This window comes from Clinocottus analis, unplaced genomic scaffold, assembly GCF_023055335.1.
Source record: "Clinocottus analis isolate CAN_PGR_092001 unplaced genomic scaffold, fCliAna1.0.p SCAF_12, whole genome shotgun sequence".
In the NCBI taxonomy this organism is placed as follows: domain Eukaryota; kingdom Metazoa; phylum Chordata; class Actinopteri; order Perciformes; family Cottidae; genus Clinocottus; species Clinocottus analis.
Genome location: NW_027175843.1, coordinates 11,952,463 through 11,971,799, shown reverse-complemented (window position 1 = coordinate 11,971,799; position 19,337 = coordinate 11,952,463). Strand labels below are relative to the sequence as shown.

General features: G+C 39.4%; 2 protein-coding genes and 1 long non-coding RNA gene across 6 annotated transcripts in view; 1 reads left to right on the top strand and 2 right to left on the bottom strand.

The window, feature by feature from the left end:
- The window catches only part of LOC137782551 (bromodomain adjacent to zinc finger domain protein 2B), a 46,441-nt gene extending 40,336 nt beyond the window's left edge, over nucleotides 1-6,105 (bottom strand). For all 4 annotated transcript variants that reach the window (XM_068571909.1, XM_068571912.1, XM_068571913.1 and 1 more), the window contains exon 1: nucleotides 5,918-6,105. The gene's annotated coding sequence lies outside the window, so the exon portion shown is untranslated. The remainder of the gene's footprint in view (nucleotides 1-5,917) is intronic.
- Nucleotides 5,877-13,413, top strand: LOC137782553 (uncharacterized). The gene is made up of 3 exons (XR_011077296.1): nucleotides 5,877-6,309; nucleotides 7,706-7,772; nucleotides 13,122-13,413. It is a non-coding gene; the product is annotated as an uncharacterized lncRNA (long non-coding RNA).
- Nucleotides 11,276-15,398, bottom strand: cd302 (CD302 molecule). Its single transcript, XM_068571914.1, has 6 exons — nucleotides 15,231-15,398; nucleotides 14,276-14,401; nucleotides 14,022-14,132; nucleotides 13,105-13,287; nucleotides 12,989-13,009; nucleotides 11,276-12,882 (listed from the first exon to the last, which is right to left on the bottom strand). The coding sequence occupies exons 1-6, from the start codon at nucleotides 15,316-15,318 to the stop codon at nucleotides 12,680-12,682; spliced, it is 732 nt and encodes a 243-aa protein (XP_068428015.1). The 5' UTR covers nucleotides 15,319-15,398; the 3' UTR covers nucleotides 11,276-12,679.
- Nucleotides 15,399-19,337: the final 3,939 nt, after the last annotated feature.

Sequence of the window (19,337 nt, the reverse complement as noted above, 5' to 3'; positions counted from 1 at the left end):
ATGTTGTGTAATATCTGTTGCCTATGTATTGTTTAAAGCGTATTGCAGCTGTGTGCAGTACTATTGCCCAATCACAATTTCCCCTATGGGAATTATATGAAATACATCTCATCTTACTCACTTTATTACCACCTGCGACAGCAACGTATTGTTTTCACCTTGCGAGAGTCTTTGTTGTGAGTGTTTATATGCCGTCTATGGACATATTTTGTAACTGTGTAAGATCGTCACAGAACTTAACAGATGTTAAGACTGAATTTAAGGATAAATGTGGCCTTCCAATCCCACTTGACTTCCCTGGTCTACATTGCCGTTGCAGCTGCCGTGACGTCATCACAAAATGGTTCACAGTGCAACATACTGGTATGAAAGCATACCTATTGCCTCTCAACGGTTCTCAACATGGCGACAACCAGCAACTCGGAGCTAACAGCGCTAACAGCGCAAACATTGCAAACTACGGCAGAAGTGCTGACAGAGCAAACCGTGTTTACTTGAAAGAGAACCGGAGGGTGGTTGCTATGCTTCCGCAACAACGCTGTTGATGTCGCATTAGCAGATGTAACAACTGTATGAGAGCAGTGCACTCTATCATGCACTGAAAGCACATGCGGCCACCCGACCTAGGTCAACAAAGCAAGGAGAAACTTGGATTACAACACACAGAGGAAGAGCAACTTCCTTCTCTGCTGTGGTGGGTCATTGCAGGACTCCAGGATATACAAAGCCAATTGCTATATCAAAAGGCGTATATGTTGAACCTCAATCACTATTTCGGTCCTAAATTCTTCACAGTTACTATGGCTATCCCTACAAAGCAGCATGATTGTACGATAGTGAATCATTTCCGAATGAAAAAGTGAGACACCTATTAAATTCAACTCCAATGAACCAACCAGAGATTGCTTAAGGTCATCCATTAAGCGTTTCTGTTGGTTTGTTTGTTTAAGGAAATGTCTTCTAAAATTTGACTTCAACAATTATGAAATATCTGAGCACTGATATGCTGCTTTTGAAGGGCAGCTGTGAACTAATTGATACACACAGTACGACACAATGTTAGGAAAACCTATTAAGCACATGTTTTTAGTTAGGATTTTAGGTTAACACATTCCTGACCCAGGCAAACATCTTCAAACCTGAATAGGCTCATGATCAATGGCAGAAGGCTTTCACGTGGACTGAAAAATCATATTTGAAAATGTCTGGAAAAAAAGTTTAAAAGGATCTGAATCGAATGAACAGATGGGCTACTTTCTTCTTTCAAATGTATGTTTTTGATATAGAAACTGTGTTACCCTTTCTCTTCAGGCTTTCCAAATCAGTCCATTTTATCATCAGTAAACACTGGATGTCTCATAACCTACGACCGCCATGCTCTCACATGAGTAGCAGCAACACTTGTTGTGCGTCATCTACACACGAGTCACCTTACAGTTCCATCTGTTATATTTTGTAGTGCATACCAATGTAAAAGAGATTACGGTCTTTTACACTTACACGTTTCATTCGATATCAAGAGGGAAAAGGTCACGGTAGTTTCAAATAATTGATGCTGTAACCAGTCTTTGAACTACTACAAGGCTGAGTCTCCTCGGGTTACTTAGCTGTCCATCTATCTGGCATATAATGGCATTGGCCTCCCGACAGCAAGAAAAGCCATTTACAAAGTCACGCGTCATAACTAACAAGAAACCCTGGTACCAAACACAGGCTCCTTGTACAGCATTATTTAAAGGGTATCTGCTTGCAAGTGAGGTCAGAGTGAACATTGTGTTTGCTGTGACCGCATCATCTTAATAACTGGTCTTCATTTATAAATCTCACCCTCTCAGCTCTGACAAGCAAACAGTCTCCTACAAATGATGTCAATGTGAAGGTTTTTACATATGTAACAATACATTCAACGGCAACATTCAGGGCACACACAGAAAGCACTTTGACAGTCATACAGCGCAATGAAAAGAAAAAGGTGCGTTGGTTTACCTATTGAATAGCGGCGTCCTTGTAGAGATTTTTTTTTTTAATGGAGATCATTCCAAGATAATCTACTCCAACTGAATCGTGGATCATTTTGAACCACTCAGCTAAAACACTTAAGAGCATGTCAATAAAATGAGTTTGTTAAAGTTAAAAGCTGTGCTTTTATGGCACTTCTTCAAAATAAAAAAAAGTGCTCATTTTCGCAGTACGAGACAGAAAGGCAATACTCTCACCGCATGCAAAGAGGCATGTCCACTGCCTGCGCAATGTCTCATCAGGGTGCGGAAAGAATTTAGTCAATTCGATTCACTAAGCCTCAGAGTTTGGCCTTTGCTGATCCAAACATTTTTAGGGTAAAAATGTATTTTCTCCCGTCTCTTATCAGGCCAGAATATTTAAAAATGGGACTGCGGCAGCATGCGAAGTGCAGCTCAAGTAGGAAGTGTTTGTGGCAGCAGTGACCAGATTTTAAATGCTTGAGGATCAATAAAAAAAACTGGGCTGCTGAGGCACAGTCTTTGTGTGAGTGGAATGGTTTACAGCAAAAACTGGACAAAAGGTTCATACTGGATCTGCACCTATCTGACTGAGAATAAAGTCTACTATAGCCACCTCATTCGTTCTAAGCTGGTCTGCAATTCCTGCAGCAAAGGGGATGTAAATAAATATGAAACAGTCAAACAAATAGAACCGACCAATAGCCTTTTAAACATCAGCCTCATTTACACAGCAGGGAGACTTCCATTTCAGAAGCATCATTGGCTCAAATAAAGAAGTGTGAAAAGCATCTCCAGGCGGAGAGAAAATAGATCAGGAAGATGAGTGAAAAAGAGTAATCTCCCTGACATATTCCTAATAATCCACCTCCCTCGTGCCGCTCCCCCCAAGCTCACCCAATCATAAAGTGTCAACACTGACCTACAAAAAGGGACTCCCGTCAAGCCCTACATGTTTAAAAACATCAATCACAGCAGACAAAGAGGGTACATTGAATTATACAGTATTAACCTTCAGGGCCTGCATATAAAGACCATAGATTTATTTATGCTTGTGTGTTAAGAGCCTCTGCATTGTTCCTTACAGCAAGCTGGCTGCCAAATTGATGAACCTGCTCAGCCCTCAGCAGGAGGCCAGCATCTTTGATTAATGAGTGCCAACTTGTGGAAAGGGTAAGGATAGGAGAAACACAGTAAAAATGGGAGAAAACAATTATTAGCAGAGCAGTCCTGTTTTTTTCTGTTTTGGCCAAAAAGCCAAAAGAAAAAGAGTCAAAGGAACATTAAAAAAAGACCATCACATATTCTATATAACAAAAGAAGCTAGACAAATATAAATATGATTTCCACAGCGATGTCTGTGACTAATTCAGCAAAACAAAACACATCTGGTTACACCTCACACAGCTGAGTGCTAACAGAATTTAAGGTAGACTTTTTCTCAGTATTTATTTTAAGTACTACAATAAATAGTCTGTAATCAAGTGAATACATTTCTAATTAATAATTTAGCAACCATTAGCAGCATGGAAGAGCAAACCCCTGCACTATTTTTAAGATTGTTACATGTGAAAGGCTCTTATTAGCATCCATGTGTAAAGCACCTCAACATTGTTCTCTCTGCAGAGGTTTTCAAGGACATGTGCTTTGAATAAATATGAGGCAAATTTAGTGACCTTCTACCTGTGTTTTGATTCATTGGCAGTTACTAGATGCATGCATAACACATCAAGGCTATGATCTGATTTATCTCGCTGCCTTGGTTACTGAAGCCATTTAAATGATGGACTTTACCAGGAATAATGTTTACTGCCATCTCAGTTTGGACTGTGTGTGTGTGTGCGTGTGTGTGTGTGTGTGTGTGTGTGTGTGTGTGTGTGTGTGTGTGTGTGTAAAAGGGCAGACACACAGGTTCATTACTATCAATTATATCTGTAAAGGCAAAGCAGCTCCACTGTGCTGCAAACAAAAGATGTCTGCCAAAACAAACTAATTGAAGTAAGTAGCATTACCATCAAAATAAAACTATTGACGCCGTATGAGTACAGCTGCTCACAAATCATCAAGCACCACACACTGCTGTCTAAAACGTGTGGTTAATGCTGCCAGGACAAAGTTCAAAAGGGCTCACTACAAGTTTATTTCCAGGTTCTAACAATCCACAGGCCTGTTTCTGCTTTCATTTTGACATGTCACAGTAGGACATAATACAATGAAGAATGGCTGAATTACATAGGTGCTTCTGTTTCAGGCTCCTGGTATTGTGCATGCTGGCTCGCTGTCAGGATGTACTTGGTCAATTGAATACAACAAAGTCCGTGTTGATGTTATTAGCTAAACTTGTGCTTCTCCAACTATGACAAAGTCAAGAAATGTCCTATTAATGTTAACTTATCTCGATCATGGTCATAATTAATTTCAGAGTCAATAGGTTGTAACATGCTGTAGAATTTGTCTTAAAGTAAGATGTTGTGTCTCTGTAACCTATGTGCGTGTGTGTGTGTGTGTTCAAAATTGTCAGAAAGAGGTATGGTTTGTCATTCAAATATTTATTTTTGAAGTTTCCTGCAATTTAGAGTAATTCAAGTATGCTCATCATAACTAGTAACATAGTTCACATGTTTGTGGCAGATTATTATTACAGCCACTCACGTTTAAAAAATAAATTACTCGGGCTAAACAAATGTGTGACATGTCATCACAGGAACAGGAAAGTGGCTGGTTTGTAGTTTCATAACATTCTCAAGTCAGTTAAGAAATCTCACGGCCTAAAATGTTAACTCCACAAAACCCCCTAAAACATTTGTGTGATTAAAAACGTTGCTTTCACTTTCAACACCTCAGAAATCCAGAGTGTGTCATTCAGATCTTTCTATAAGTTTTTACAACTTTGTTGCAGAAAAGAAAAAAAAGAACACAGTTGAAATAGACTGCGATAATCTCATTTAAATAGCTCAAGATGGCGAATGCCTTGTTGTTAATATGAAAGCAGAAAAATGGAGGGTATTGTCATAATCTCAAAGGGTAAATTTCAGGCCAGACCGCAGCTGCAGCATTAGCTGCGCTCTCCTTTTAATAGGAAGCAACAAAAAGAGAAGAAGACAGAGAGGGAGGGAGGGAGGGAGAGCAGCGGGCAGTCCCCCGGCTGTATCATAACAAATATGTGTGTGTTAAAATAAAACATTGTCAAAGCCCACCTGTATTATAGTCCAGTTTGGTAATGTCATCACATGGTTGTCACACGAAGCTTGAACCCACAACAAGCGCTACACGGGCAACCACGCGCTACTTGTTATATCAAATATGATGCACTCTTCCAACAGGCATGCTGGGAATAAAACAAAACACACACCCAAATACAAGCGAACTTATGTTGACGTTTTCATCGCCATGTCCGTTGAACGTTTCCGGGACGAACCGTACGTGGATCCTCGGAGTGGACGAACTCATGTTAGCTGGCAACAAAGACAAGATATCCACGCTGCAAGGTAATGACAAGGCTGAGCAGCAGTGCTCTGTCTGCCTGCATGTGTGTCCGTCCGTGCCAAGTAACGTTACGGGTAACACGTTAACGTTAGTTTCTCGTCCCAACATTCTTCTCGTGGCCGAGTAACGAGCTCAACGTGACACCAGTTCATTTTTGACAAAGTTTGAATCGGAAACATCCGCAAACGCTGCATCCACTTTGACATTAACTTTTTTTTTTTTTTTTTTTTTTTTTTTTTTTAAATCGCCGTGTTGAACTCTCTGAGCGAGGCAAGTGTAGAGAGGGATGCTACTGGTTTAAAAGAAAAACAAAAAAATACACACATTAAAAAGAAACCGTTTGCTTAGCTGTTAGCCGAGGCGACATAAACCTGTGAAATAACACGTAACTGAACGGACGTTAGTGACAAACACCGAGCGAGCTGAGGTCGAAAACGCGGACATAAACTCACCTTATCGTCGAAAAACGGTGTTATCCCTTCAGAAGAAGCGAAAATAGACCAACTCTCCGTTGATTTACTTCCCAGTTTTGCGCAGTTTTGCGAGGTGTTACAAGAGATGAGTGGTTATGCGGCCAGTGTGATTGAGTGTGTTGGTCTCTGATGCTGGTCGCGGATTGAAGAGACTCTCTCCTCCGCTTCACTCGGAGCAACTCGAGAGAAGTGACGTCAGCTCGAAGCTTCGACAATGCAAACTTTTGCTCCACCGAAAAAACTGAAGCCAGCAAGTGCAACATACCGTCAACATACGTGGACGCACTCCTCGTTTCTACATGACGAGTGTAGCTGATTAATGATGTATGACTGCTGCTCATCACTCGACTACATCAATGTAGCCCATAGAGGTAAATAGAGACATGAACTCCCTGTTGTGTGTGCTATAAATGTGCAGGCTTTAAATTGAAATTGAAATTTTAGACTACTTTTGCGACAGACAGACAGACTTTATTCATCACCAGGGCAAAATTAGTTTTGTTGCAGTACCATAGTACCAGTAACATATTCAGTATGGGAAATACTCAATGTATATAATACAATAAAATAGCAGAGCAGAACATATTAATTGAAGAAAATTAAAAAATAAAGAAAATGCAAGTATATACAGTGTATATAAAGTGTATATATATACAGTGAATTAGAATTATTTACAGTGAAAGCGGGGCTAGGGTTATTGATGATTCAATTAAGGGAGTATCTGGCCAGAGGTGATTTATTATAAAGTCACACATTTACATTGTTTTGTAATTAATAACTGAAATAGGCAGCCACAATAGCTCTTGTTGATATTGAACATAAAGTGGGAAGTCTAGTATCTGAAAACAAAGTCTTTTGTTAAAGATTTGATGGTGCTTAAGTTGGGACAACAATGCAGGTTGGTCTTATTGCACAAGCAAAATGGAGATTGCAGCATTGTAGAAACAGACACATCAAAGAAAACTCATCAAACAACAAACCCACAAAAAGACAACATCCAGGAGCTGTAAGAAAAACAAGGTAATTGCAATGAGTAAATACAAATTCAAACTGGAAAACCAATTAATAAGAACGAGTTGAAAATTAAGACTGGTGCTCTACAGTGCAACAGTGCTGGCACGCATTAATTTCAAGTGCAAATAACTATATTATTCCACATATTTAAAAATGTATGCTTCGATCTCATGCACCTGCCAAAGAGAAGCCCATACTTCTTTCTTAAAGGTAACAGCTCAAGCTCTTTATTTGACAGATGCCAGGTAATAATGTCATATATATATATATATACAATGTTTTGTTCAAATTGACTCAAAGTATGGACTGCTCAGATCTGCCCAGAATCAAATGAAGGTCCAAATGCGAGAGAGAAACTGTTAACAACCCATTACCTTTCGTTCACCCATTATGTGACTGACTCCAGTTGGATAAGGACTACCGTCTGTCTTTCTTTCTCACCATTAAGCAAGCGCACAATCGGCAACAGGACATGAGGTGCATTTTATCATTAGACTCAAGAGCAAACATTTACAGTGCAGTGTAACACATTGATCAGTGGCTAAATATTATGTATACGTTGCAACATGCTGTGTTTTGTGAAAGATGTGTTTTAGTGGATGAAGCGGATTTCAATTCATGGCACTGCAATTTTTGCCAAAGCACACTGCGCACAAAGCGGAGCTACTATGATACAGCAATTAAGGCACAAAGGCATGTTTTGATTAAAGATGTGGAGAAATACTAATTCTGTGTCCTTTCTGTCGATTTTAGATGCTGCAGTCACAGGAGCTCTTGACTGGACTATGTGAAACACACGTCTGGCTGGATTAAACACATGGTGAGAGAGGGGAAAACATCATTTGACAAATGTATCACCCGAGCAACAGGATACCTGGGTTTTTATTGTATTGGACAATCTTCATTAGGGAGAATGAGTGATGCGAGAGACCAGGGCAGCGTCACTTTGAAAAGCCTTTTATGGCCATGGTTTTTTCACATTGCACAATCAAAATGTCAGCCCACCTTGGTCATTTGTAACATACTAGTCACAGCCGATGGCTGCAATGCAGCAGCATGCTGGGGGAAGGGCAAAGAGTCTGTCTCCTTTTAAAGGGATTTTTAAAGAGTCTTGATTAGAAAGTATAATGAGATACCAAAGACAGAGCAAAAATTATCTCTCTGGAGACTGATGGAAAACAAATTAAGATGGTGCTTTTGTTTTTAATTATTATTTTTCTATCAGTTCACAGAAAGCTCAGTATACCCGTAAGGCACAGGAGTTGGACTCTCTGTCACTGATTTTTTTTGTTTTTGGTCCTGACATATTTGAATAATAGAGATTTTAATCATGTCAGCACACGATGCTCTGATCCCTTTAACACCAAAGCCTCCCAGCGCTGCGCATGCATTCGATTTAGAAAGTGGCACAGTGTCTGAGCTAAAAACTGTGTGCATTCATCGCTTAAGTTTGCATTGGTGTGCATCTGTATGCATGTGTGTGTTAAACATGCAGTTTAAAATCTAGGTTTAAAAACCAAATCCCGAAAATCTGCCGCACAAGGTATGTTGTTAGATATAAATGTTTGTTTGTACTTGAGCTTGAATCACACTGTGTACAATACACTTACAGTAGCTCTTCTTGCCATGCAATAATGGGGAATGCTAAATGTATCATTGAATACAATGGTAGCCCTGTAGGTGGTAAAGTAGTGTAGTGTGCCATGTCTTGACATAATATATTAGAGTACACTACTGTTTCTCCAGAATGGCCGGTCACTGTGCAGTCATCTTCATATGATATGAACATGCTCCTGTTAATTTGAGCATGTTCCAGGATAGTGAATGAGGGGGAAACATGAGACTTCCTGGACATAAGAAACAGATGCTCTGCACTACTGTGCACTGACACCTTGCCAAGGAAAGACATGACCATGAATAGAAGATGAGCTGAAACAAAATAACTGATATGTTGGAGAGTCCTGAGAAAAAGGGACATCGAATTGTGGTGAAACCAGTAAGACAGGAAAGAGTTCTGGTTGATTTGACACTTTGGTACTAACACAAAGGCCAGATAGAGTTATTGCTGTTTCTTTTGTATTTAGGAGTTTAAGGCATTGTGAAACCTTATTGCAGTTTGTCGACGCACAACTTGAAAAAAAACGTCTGTCTCGGGATCCAGGGTGGCTCTCATTTTCATTCCATCTGTCACGCTAGTGTATATCATATCTTATTCAGGCATACCAATGTCCATTTTAATTAGCCATTGTGGGTCAACCTAGACCTCTTCCTGCTTTAAGCAGCACCATGGCAGATGTGAAGAATGAAATTCATACGCTGTTATTTGAGTGAAAATAGGCCATTAGAGTTATTGAAAAAACAGCCCCTGAATGGTAATAAAATACACAAAATACACACACAGTTAAACAAAAAGACAATGTTAGGGATGTTACAGCATAAATCACTTCTGTTGCATGTTTACTCAAAATAAATGATAATGTCTCAAAAGGTTCATCATGAATTCAATTCAACCCCATTATTTCAACAAAAAAAATAATCAAATGAGGCTTTTTGGTATATTAGTGTTACAATTAATTATCATAATTCAAATTATGATTATTCTGCCAGTGCAGAAAAACACATTTAAAGAAACCATCCTTCTGCATGTCAATATTGTCAAACAATAAATTAAAAATCTGTGTAGGTCTAGCAGGCCTTATACGGTTGGATAATCATTATTATTCATTAACTAATTCTATTAGAATTGCTAAAACATCTGAGACGAGGGCAGCAATTCAGAGACTAAAAACCTGACGACAATGTGTGTGCTGTTTACGATCACACTCCAAGCTTTCTAAATATGCCATTAAGAGTTTCATTCAAATGGAGGCTTACTCACAGCAATCAGCTACTGCATCACTATAAATTATACTTTGTTGCGTGTTAACAAGCGTGAATTCCTCTTTGGCTTTGACAGATCTGGTAAATAAACACTGAAATAAAAATCTACTTAAATATAAACAATTTAAGGCACTTGAAATGGCCCAGTGTGTACATTTCTGCTGCTAAACAATGTCAGAGTAATGCATAAACATCACTTTAGTTTAAGGTTTTTTTCAACCCTTGTTTTTGACCATATGTCTTTTTGACTTTGACATATATTCAGTTTTCAGAACCATATTAATATACAGTAAACACATAGAGAGTAAAACATCAAAATAACCCTTACAAATAAATATTGTTGTCTCGTCATTATTATATCAAGACCTGTCAATCACTTCCGGGCTGATAGCGGGTTGTGTTTTGTTTTTTAGTGGTTGGGCTTTTGTTCATATTTGAATCAGGAAATGAGCCTTTAAGCTCTGTTTACTCACTTACTGTTTGGTGATTGCAAGAGGAATCCTTTACCTAAACCCTGAGAGAAGCAACAGTTTAGAACATACAGAATGAGCACACTGCGGCATGCTCTTCTCTTCTTGTCCCATTCTGCTGTTTGGACCTTCATCTCGCATCACATGTTAATTATTGGCCACCACAGCGAGACATATTACTTTTTTAATCATCAAGGACTTTCACCTCAGCTTGAAAACAAGATAAGCTTTCTATAACTTTACATCGGATCTTCGGTACCTCATCTACTATTACATGGTATTTGTTTCTAGACCGGTAGGCTATTTTTACAAATCAGTGTTCCTGTTCGACAACAAATACTCGCGCAACCATTAAACAGATTATTGTCCATGTTTCCGGACCTCATTAACTTGTTAAAGAAAAAGCCTCCCAGCAATGTCAGGGAAGTGACTTGACAGAAATGTGAGTCACTGTCCCACCTTGTGGCCAAATCTAGAAATTACCTATTTGGAGGAAAAGGTCATTGTTACGGTTCTCTACTAGTGTGCCACATTAAGAAATGCTGATCCACAAATGCCTTTGATAGTTTATGACTTGGTGTTAAAAAGATTGATAGAAAGCACTCCAAAAAAAAAGAAGAGACAAACAGTGGAGATTTAAAGACAACATGTTAAATGGACAGACTTCTTGGAAGTCTAAAATTAGATTTCTGGGAACATAGAAAAAAAAAGTAGTGGTTCTCTCAGCTGTGTTTCATCCGGGACCATGCTGAGATGTCAACAGAGCCACTGGACATTTGAAGGGAGTGGCAATTTTCAGATGACAATGATTTAGATATCCTTTCAGAACCAATTAGACTCTATCCCTAATTTTGGTGTCCCAATTCATGCTCATTCTCCTCCTCAAATATGCACAACATTTACATTTAGCAGAAATATTCTATACATATTGCTTGTAACATTACTCCAAATGCACAACAAGCCCTTCTTTTAGTCAAACATACTTTATTAGGAAAAACACACAGGGGCTCGGATCCTGCACAATTAATCTTGAATATTGCACAATAGCATTCATGCTGTTAAAAGTGTACAACGATATCAAAAGGCGTATTTTACACAAAATAGTCTCCTGACTTAATTTTTCCCAATATCCATCACATAGCCAAATATTGATTGTCTTTAATGTCACAGAAGGACCCATTATTTCCAACAACAAAATCAAGATCACTTTCCTCAAAAGAAAACCACATAATAATATCAAGATTGGACATAATGGGGCAGCAAGGAAACACAGAAAATGCATATCTTCTGACAAGGTAAAGAGGACACAGAGGACTGAAGATCTGTAGACTATTTTCATAACGGCCACCAAGAACATATTCTGGAACGAATGAAGGCGATTTCATCAGTGTCAATGGCTTTACTGGTTATATTCTGGTTGGTCTCACACTGTGTTAAAGTAGAAATCAAAGCCCAGAAACGAACGAGAGGAAGTCAGCCAGGACCTTCTCTGGCTGTATTGATTAAGGACGGCCGTTCATTTAAAAAATATATTTTACCTGGAAAACAATCTGCTTTACGCGTTGTGCAAATCTGTCTCACTGGCAAACATTTACATGCGTGGAATAACGAGGCAATTTCTCAAACTATAGCTGGGTTTATGTTCCGATCGAGCTATTTACATGGGTGTGCTCTTAATAGCCTGCCATTCCTTTGAATACTGATAAAAAAGGGGACACTCCACTGGTTTCAAAGACATGAACATTACAAGGCAGTCAGGGTCTAATGGGAACATGAGATTGGTTGCACTATGTGACATGTAGAAACCAGCATTTTTTGGAGCTCGATACATACGAGGGGACTACACATCAGGGTGTCTTCGCCTTTGCTGCATCAATTTAACATTCCTATTTCAATCTCTCTCTTGTTGGACCCCAAGTTTGTGGTAATGCAAAGCGAAATCACTGAACATTTATAAAAGCTCTGCTCTTTATTTGATCCCTCCCTCTTTTCAATGTGCAACAGCAGTTTACTTTTCACATGCAAGAAATTAAAAGAAAAACATATTTGAGAAATGTGCAGTGCCTGATAACAATGCTGTTACACATGACACGCAGACCAGGTTGCTGCTGATGCACAAATCAGAAAAATGTACAGGTGATTCTTTGCTCATGCAGATGACAAAAAAGCAGTGACCTGTTTATGTGCCACAGTGAGACATTAGTATTAAAAGTAAGCCGGGTGTCAGCTCTTATACGATCACACTACATGAGTCATGACAGAGTCGTGACATTGACATGTGTTAACCCCAAACTATTTCAGTAACTTTTTTTTAGAGTGGACTCGGACTGTGCATGAACACCCACCCAGTGAGGGCCTGGTGCTTCCTAACGTTCTCCTACGGCACGCTGTCAGTCTCCTCAGCCTCCACCAAGCAGGAGCGGTCTGTGTCCAGAACTCGGAACGGAGGGTGGTACTCAAATGCCGTGAGGATACTGGAGCCAGGATTGTGCTTCTGCTGCACAAACCAAATAACGACAGAGGCTCCCATGATAGCCACCACACTGAGAATGACCAGGCCAGACAGCAGTGCGCTCGATTCTGGAAGGGAACAAGTAACAATGCAAGGAAGGTCGCGACTACAAAAACACAAATTCGCTGAGGAATAAGTAAAGAAACGGCAAAAACAGCTCAAAGGTCGACTTACTCGGCTTGACTTCCTCTGCCTCTGAAGGAAAAAATAAGAAAAAAAACATCAAATGGAACACAATCCCAACCATATTAGTCACATTGGCTAACATCGTTATGACGGCTAACTCTTACTCTGATCTGTCTCACAGACCACTCCATTCTCGGCCTGATCCAGGCAGCTGACATTCTCCCACTTCCCCGTGTTGCAGTGCAGAGCCACACATGTATCCAAGGGCACGAGGTCTGCTGCAGAAGAGCTGTTTTCCCAGTTACTGAAAGTCACTGGTTGCTCACCGAACCACTTCATGTTGTCGCCTGTCAACAAACACAGAAAAGTACAATGCAGCCGCCACCACAGGGCAAGTGAACCTTGTTGGAGTGAACCTTTTGATTTGCCTCAGGCCTTCCTCCAGCACCCACTCAAACTACACTGAACTGTGTTCCAACACAAAATAATAAATGTGTTTCCCTCCTCAGGATTTACAGTCATTGAAATGTGATTGAGAGTTTCTGGTAGCTTAGCATCCCTCAAACGGTGCCGTCAAATAACAGGATTTCCTGAAGTTGCGCCTAGATTTAAAGGCCGGGATGAGGTTGATGTTGTTATACAACCTTTCAAAAGAAGCTGACACAAAATAGAGAATAGACGCAGCAGACAGAAAAATTATCTGAGATAATCTTTACTCTTGAGTTAAGATTTTATTTGCTCTCCATTGTTAAGAGTAAGCTGTCACGCTTAACTCCGAAGATGACATGAACAGGATATCTGAAAAGTTCTCAGACACACACACACACACATATATATACATATATATATATATATATATATATATATATATATATATATATATATATATATATGATATATTATGATTTTCGAGCTTTGAGACAGAACACTTTATAATTATTACCTGAAACCAAACCCATAAAGATTCAGTGTTGGTTTCCCACATAGTCATAAGCAAATACTTGTTTAAAAAGTTGTCAGATTTTGTCTTGTGAAAGTTATCCAGCATGTTTTCACAGTCCTTCAGTCACATGGTACTTACTGTTTGTGTCATAATACAGTCCCAGCCAAATATTGATATTGCTCTTCCACACCGCTGGGCTATATTTGATGACAAAGTCATTCTCCTCAGCGCTCTGGATGGTCAAAAGCTCTGGAAACAAGCAGAGCAATGCATGACAACCAAACCACACACACACACACACACACACACACACACACACACACACACACACACACACACACTAAGAATACGAATTTTTAAAATATTGTTTTAAAATAATAATAAAAAGGTACCAAATCCTTGGCAGAGGGTTTTTGCCCTTTCAAAAGTGTAGCTTTTGATTTTGTCTTCTTCTCCGTGGACAAAGTGGTAACAGCCATCTCCAAACGGCACCCAGGTGCGTCCATCTGCAGGACAGTCTGAGGGGAAACCACGGGACAACCCGGGGAAGGAAAGATTTGACACCTGACCCATCTGGAATTATTTTAAACTGAGTACATCTGCGTCGGAGGATTTAGAGGCGACGGGAGATTTAACAATGGAATATGTGACTTAACAAACAACTATCCAAATCCCCATGTGTCGATGCTCCAGTAGTGTTGCATCTTGTCTGGTTGGATTGTTATCATTCTGCGTGTCTGCACCTTGTGACCACTGTTCCTCTAAATCAGTGCGGGTCGTGTGTGCGTTTGACAAACAGTGTCGAGCCTTTCCAGACTGTTGCACTTGTTGTCGTCGGGCTCGAGCTGCTCGAACAACGCGCATGATCTCACAAACGTTATCCAAGACGTCTCATGGTCTCCGTCTTTGTAGCAGTGTTTAATTAAGTTGGGCATGAGCTGAGTTAGTGTCATTACTCCACATGACGTTCCCGCCAAGAGTAATGTCCGCGTCTGAAAGGGAAAACACGGGTTTTACGTTTGGGTTTTCGCGAGGCTCGCGCACAACTTTAAACTTAGTTCCGCGGTCGTTATAACGTTGGTTCAAAAGTTACGTTGCCATATATTATGCAACCACGACATTCATGGGGATTGGTTTGCGAACAGCGATATATTGACGGGTTGAAACGTTCCACGTCCACCTCTGGAGGCAAACATGTCGACGGAAACAAACACAAGCGCAATGGGCTACATTACATGTAACGGGCCTACGCAATGCTACATGAAGAAGGTTACAGCCACCGCTTTGCCTGCTGAGAAGAAAAAAAAAACGATCTCGCGGAGCGAAGATTGAGATTTAAACTCTTACCTCCCGACAAAGCCAACTGCAGCTGAACACACAGCACCAACACACCTACAAATGACAGGGAAGGGGCATTTGTCTTCAGTGACTCCATGACAGCAAATACGAACGATCACGTAGCACCAAACTAGTTTTCTGACTGTTGCTCGACTGTCTGCAGCAGCAACGTGAGCGAGATCCCACCCACACACACTCACTCACCCACACAAACACACGCACACGCACACACGCACTCAGTGCAGTGGCCTCATCGCTTCACTACTACACGCAGTGTAAAATCTGCACTATTTTTTATTTTTTTTACCTTCATTGGTTTACACGTTAGTGGTTATACTTGTTGTATTGCTTTGACATAACTGACAACAACACAAAACTGAGCAATTTTTACTTTGTATTTTATAATAAACACCTTTAAAAGAAATGATGAGCTAATTTTTGGAAAAGTGTCCTGGTAATTCAGCCGTTGTGTTCGTATAGTATTAAGTATTAAAAATAACAAGCACAAATATGTTGCGCATAGAAACCTCTAGGTGGTGCTGTGCGCACATCGTTCGTCTGACTGAATTGTCTAGATTTGCATTGTTTTATATCTACAATGCAAGCTGTTCGTAACACACCCAATGATCTCTGTAAACTGCTTATCATTGTTATCACGTGTCCGATGCTGTGCCTAAGTATATATGCTGATATTATGAGGACATTGTTCACTAGATTTCACCTTCTATCAATTATTCAGTAGTAGTTTTTTTAAAATTCCCATCTCATACTCATAATTGTAAAGTGTTTAAAGCTCTAACGTTGTTGTTGACAGAAGAAAATTATGTTTTTATTCATTTTTTAAATGCATGTGTGTACACAAGTGTTTTTCATTGAGACTTATCAGCTTTGCCCCTCTGTTCCCTCAGTCTTTATAAACAGGTGAAAATGCATTCCGTTTTAAGGCTCCCATCACATTTCAATAATTTACCATAACACATTAAATCCATGACATGTATTGGATCATTTAAAAGTGATTTGAAATGAATGTTACATTGTTTGACATTTATAATGATGTTGTAATAGTTCTTGTTTTAATATTTGTCAGTGGTTGATTTGTCAACCCTCCTTTATAAAACACAAGGATGCATCACAAGAAGCATATACGATAAAGAAAATGCATTTATTTAAATATACACATGAATGTGCTGTTTATTATGACACATTTCACTTAAAATGTATTATGTAAGTCTGTATTGTCGGCACAGAGCAAAAACAAGTGGAGTTTGACACAACATCATCATAAGCATTTCATCAATGCAGAAAGAAACATAAACATGTTGGTTGAAGACATTAAGAAAAAGTCAACTTGGACTCTCAGCTTGATAGCCATATTTAACGAAGTCAACAAAATGCTTCATTGGGAAAAATATTGTTACTATATTACTATTATAGACAATAGTAATTGTCTGTTGTCCTAAACATACTGTAATGTGCTGTTTATTATGACACAACACATTTATATTTATATATATATATATATATATATATATATATATATATATATATATATATATATATATATACACTGCCTGAATAACCAGTAAACATGGTTTGTAAATACTTTTTGAGACATCAATGGAAGCAGTTCCCTCTTCCTAAATAGCAGATTGGCTGTAGGGTGCTTTCTGCCGGAGCAGGTGAGGACGGAGGGGACAGCAGAGAGTTCCAGGGAAAGGCGCTTGGTGTTCAGGCGGTAGAGGGAGTGCTTGTAAGCGCAGGTGGCACACACACAGACAGCTGGAGCGTGAGTTTTGCTCCTCGTCTGGAGCTGGTGGCTTCCCGTAGGGTGGCTCAACACCCGGCAGGAGACTGTGGGGACCCATCTGCCACAGCAAGGCCTGCTCACAGACGCCCCCATCCACCCACCGTACGCCATACTTCCTGATACCCCTAACTCACATGTCCAGGCCACGTATGTTGTCAACATTACCATGCAACAGTGTTTATATAATCCATACCAGGTCCTCACCCTATGGCGGGATAATTCATAAATACTGTAAACCATGTCAGAGCTAGAAAATAACATATTGCACAGATTGCATAATACATGCACTTTATCAGTAATGACTGAGGCATGGCAGAGCTTAATATTAGTTATTATAATTGATAGCATAGAGGACTGAAACTGTCTGATCGCTATTTAATAGTGAATAAATGTAGTGTTTGTATCTTTTCATTAATAAAATTATCTTGCAATGACATCACAGTAACTTCTTCGTCCATGGCAGACTATTTCTTGGCAGCCGTAAGAGATAATAATGTCTCATTAATTCACTGAGTGAATCTCTGAGATATTGGATCATGAATGTTTAGGTAGGAGATGGTCACTGTCACATAATGGAGTCTGCTATCGGGGAGAAAAATGACAGCAAAGTGACCTCTGTCAGCACCTGCGTTGATGGGGGATCGGAACAGATGTTTCTTTTCCGTTTCCATATTTGTGTTTTTGAACTTGTCAATGGAAAACCACTCAAGTATCTTTAATTTGTCCCATGTTTAAAAATAGCAATAAAGATAATGAGATGTTTCAAACTGTCTGAAGAAAGTTAATTCATTAAAGTATGCATATTTTCAAAATTCTGCTATAAGCCAGATTCATTATTAAACATAAATCAAAATGTAAAAGACAAAAGTGAGAGACAGTGCTTGGATTCCAGCCTCTGAGGCTGCAGCCAAGCTCCAGTAACAACCATCATCATCTTCAAAATTATTGTTCAACCATTGACTGGATGACAACACAAATGATGCATTTACATAACTCCATCATTAATCAAAGGCTAGCAACCTGCTACACTCAATAAAATGGAAAACGGCTGTAATCAGGATTCAAGACAAAGGACATAGCTCTCAACAATAAAGACAAGAGGTACCATGTATTAAAAGTTGAAAACTTTGAAAATGTTTATTCACAAATGCCAAAGAAATGAAAAGAAAAAAACCTTAGGTGACCTTCTACTGAAAACAAACAAAAGTCTTTGGCTTAAACAAACACTAGAACAAAATGACAGAGGAACGAGTCCTTAAACTGTACAGACAAGTTACCACTGTCAATTGTGTGGCACAAGATAAAAAAAATAAAATCAATAAACTTTTCTCTATGAAAATTTCCTCAAACTGTCTGTACAACAATTGTCATAAATTAGAACTCTTTTCATATAACTTAATGACTGTTCAACATGGTGGATACCTACATGAGCAATTTTTCTTAGGTGCACCTCTGTAGCTCTTGACCCAGATACTATGGCACTTGGTTCGGACGCCATTAGCAGCATTAACCCCACAAGACAGAATTACTTCTCAGTCTCAGGTGTTACACAGAAATCTCAAGCATAATCGCAGTGGCCCTTTACGTTGGTTCCCACCCAAGCCGACTACAGTGGAAATGCTGCTGCTTGTTTGCTGAGACCCTGGACAAAGCAACAAACATGTTTATGACGTTTTGTTGACATTGTTGGTCTTTACCATGTTAAAGTCAGCCTCTAGCAGCTTTTTTTTTTTCAAACCACGAAATTGAGTGTGTGAAGATGAGTAGAAACATGTTGTTGCCCTAGTGATTACAATAATACATCATTTAAAAAATAGGTCTAAAGGAAAATCCAAAAGTATTCAAAACAACCTATAAGGAAATAGCTGTATGTGGCCAGCTCCTGAGCGTGGCATTTGGTCTGGAAGGGCGGGCTGGACCTGCTAACCCGACTTAGTACAGAGGAGGAAGAAAACTCTGAGGTAGATAGCTGGTTTCACTGACCACCAGGTTGAATCACAGGCTTATTGGAGGACCATAATCAAAAAGCTTGCTTCGATCAAAAATTATCCGACTTTTCTTATTTATTTTTAAGTCAAAGTATTATCTTTTTATAGTTGAAATTTATACTCATTTCCATTTTTCAGTAAGCACTAAATTAATCTCTTGTTGGATCCAGGGCTTCCCGTATGCTTGTGTGTGTGTGTGTGTGTGTGTGTGTGTGTGTGTGTGTGTGTGTACTATTGTAACTGTACAAAAAAGGCACACTGTTCAAACTGCAATCTAGTTTGCAGAGTCACTTGCGTCCCAGTTAAAGAGACACAGGATGT

Coding starts and splice junctions, on each gene's coding strand:
- cd302 (XM_068571914.1), bottom strand. CDS start 15,318: ATGGAGTCACTGAAGACAAATGCCCCTTCCCTGTCATTTGTAGGTGTG. Junction 14,402..15,230: donor GCAGTTGGCTTTGTCGGGAG/GTAAGAGTTTAA, acceptor GTTTCCCCTCAG/ACTGTCCTGCAGATGGACGC. Junction 13,010..13,104: donor GGTCTGTGAGACAGATCAGA/GTAAGAGTTAGC, acceptor TTTTTCCTTCAG/AGGCAGAGGAAGTCAAGCCG.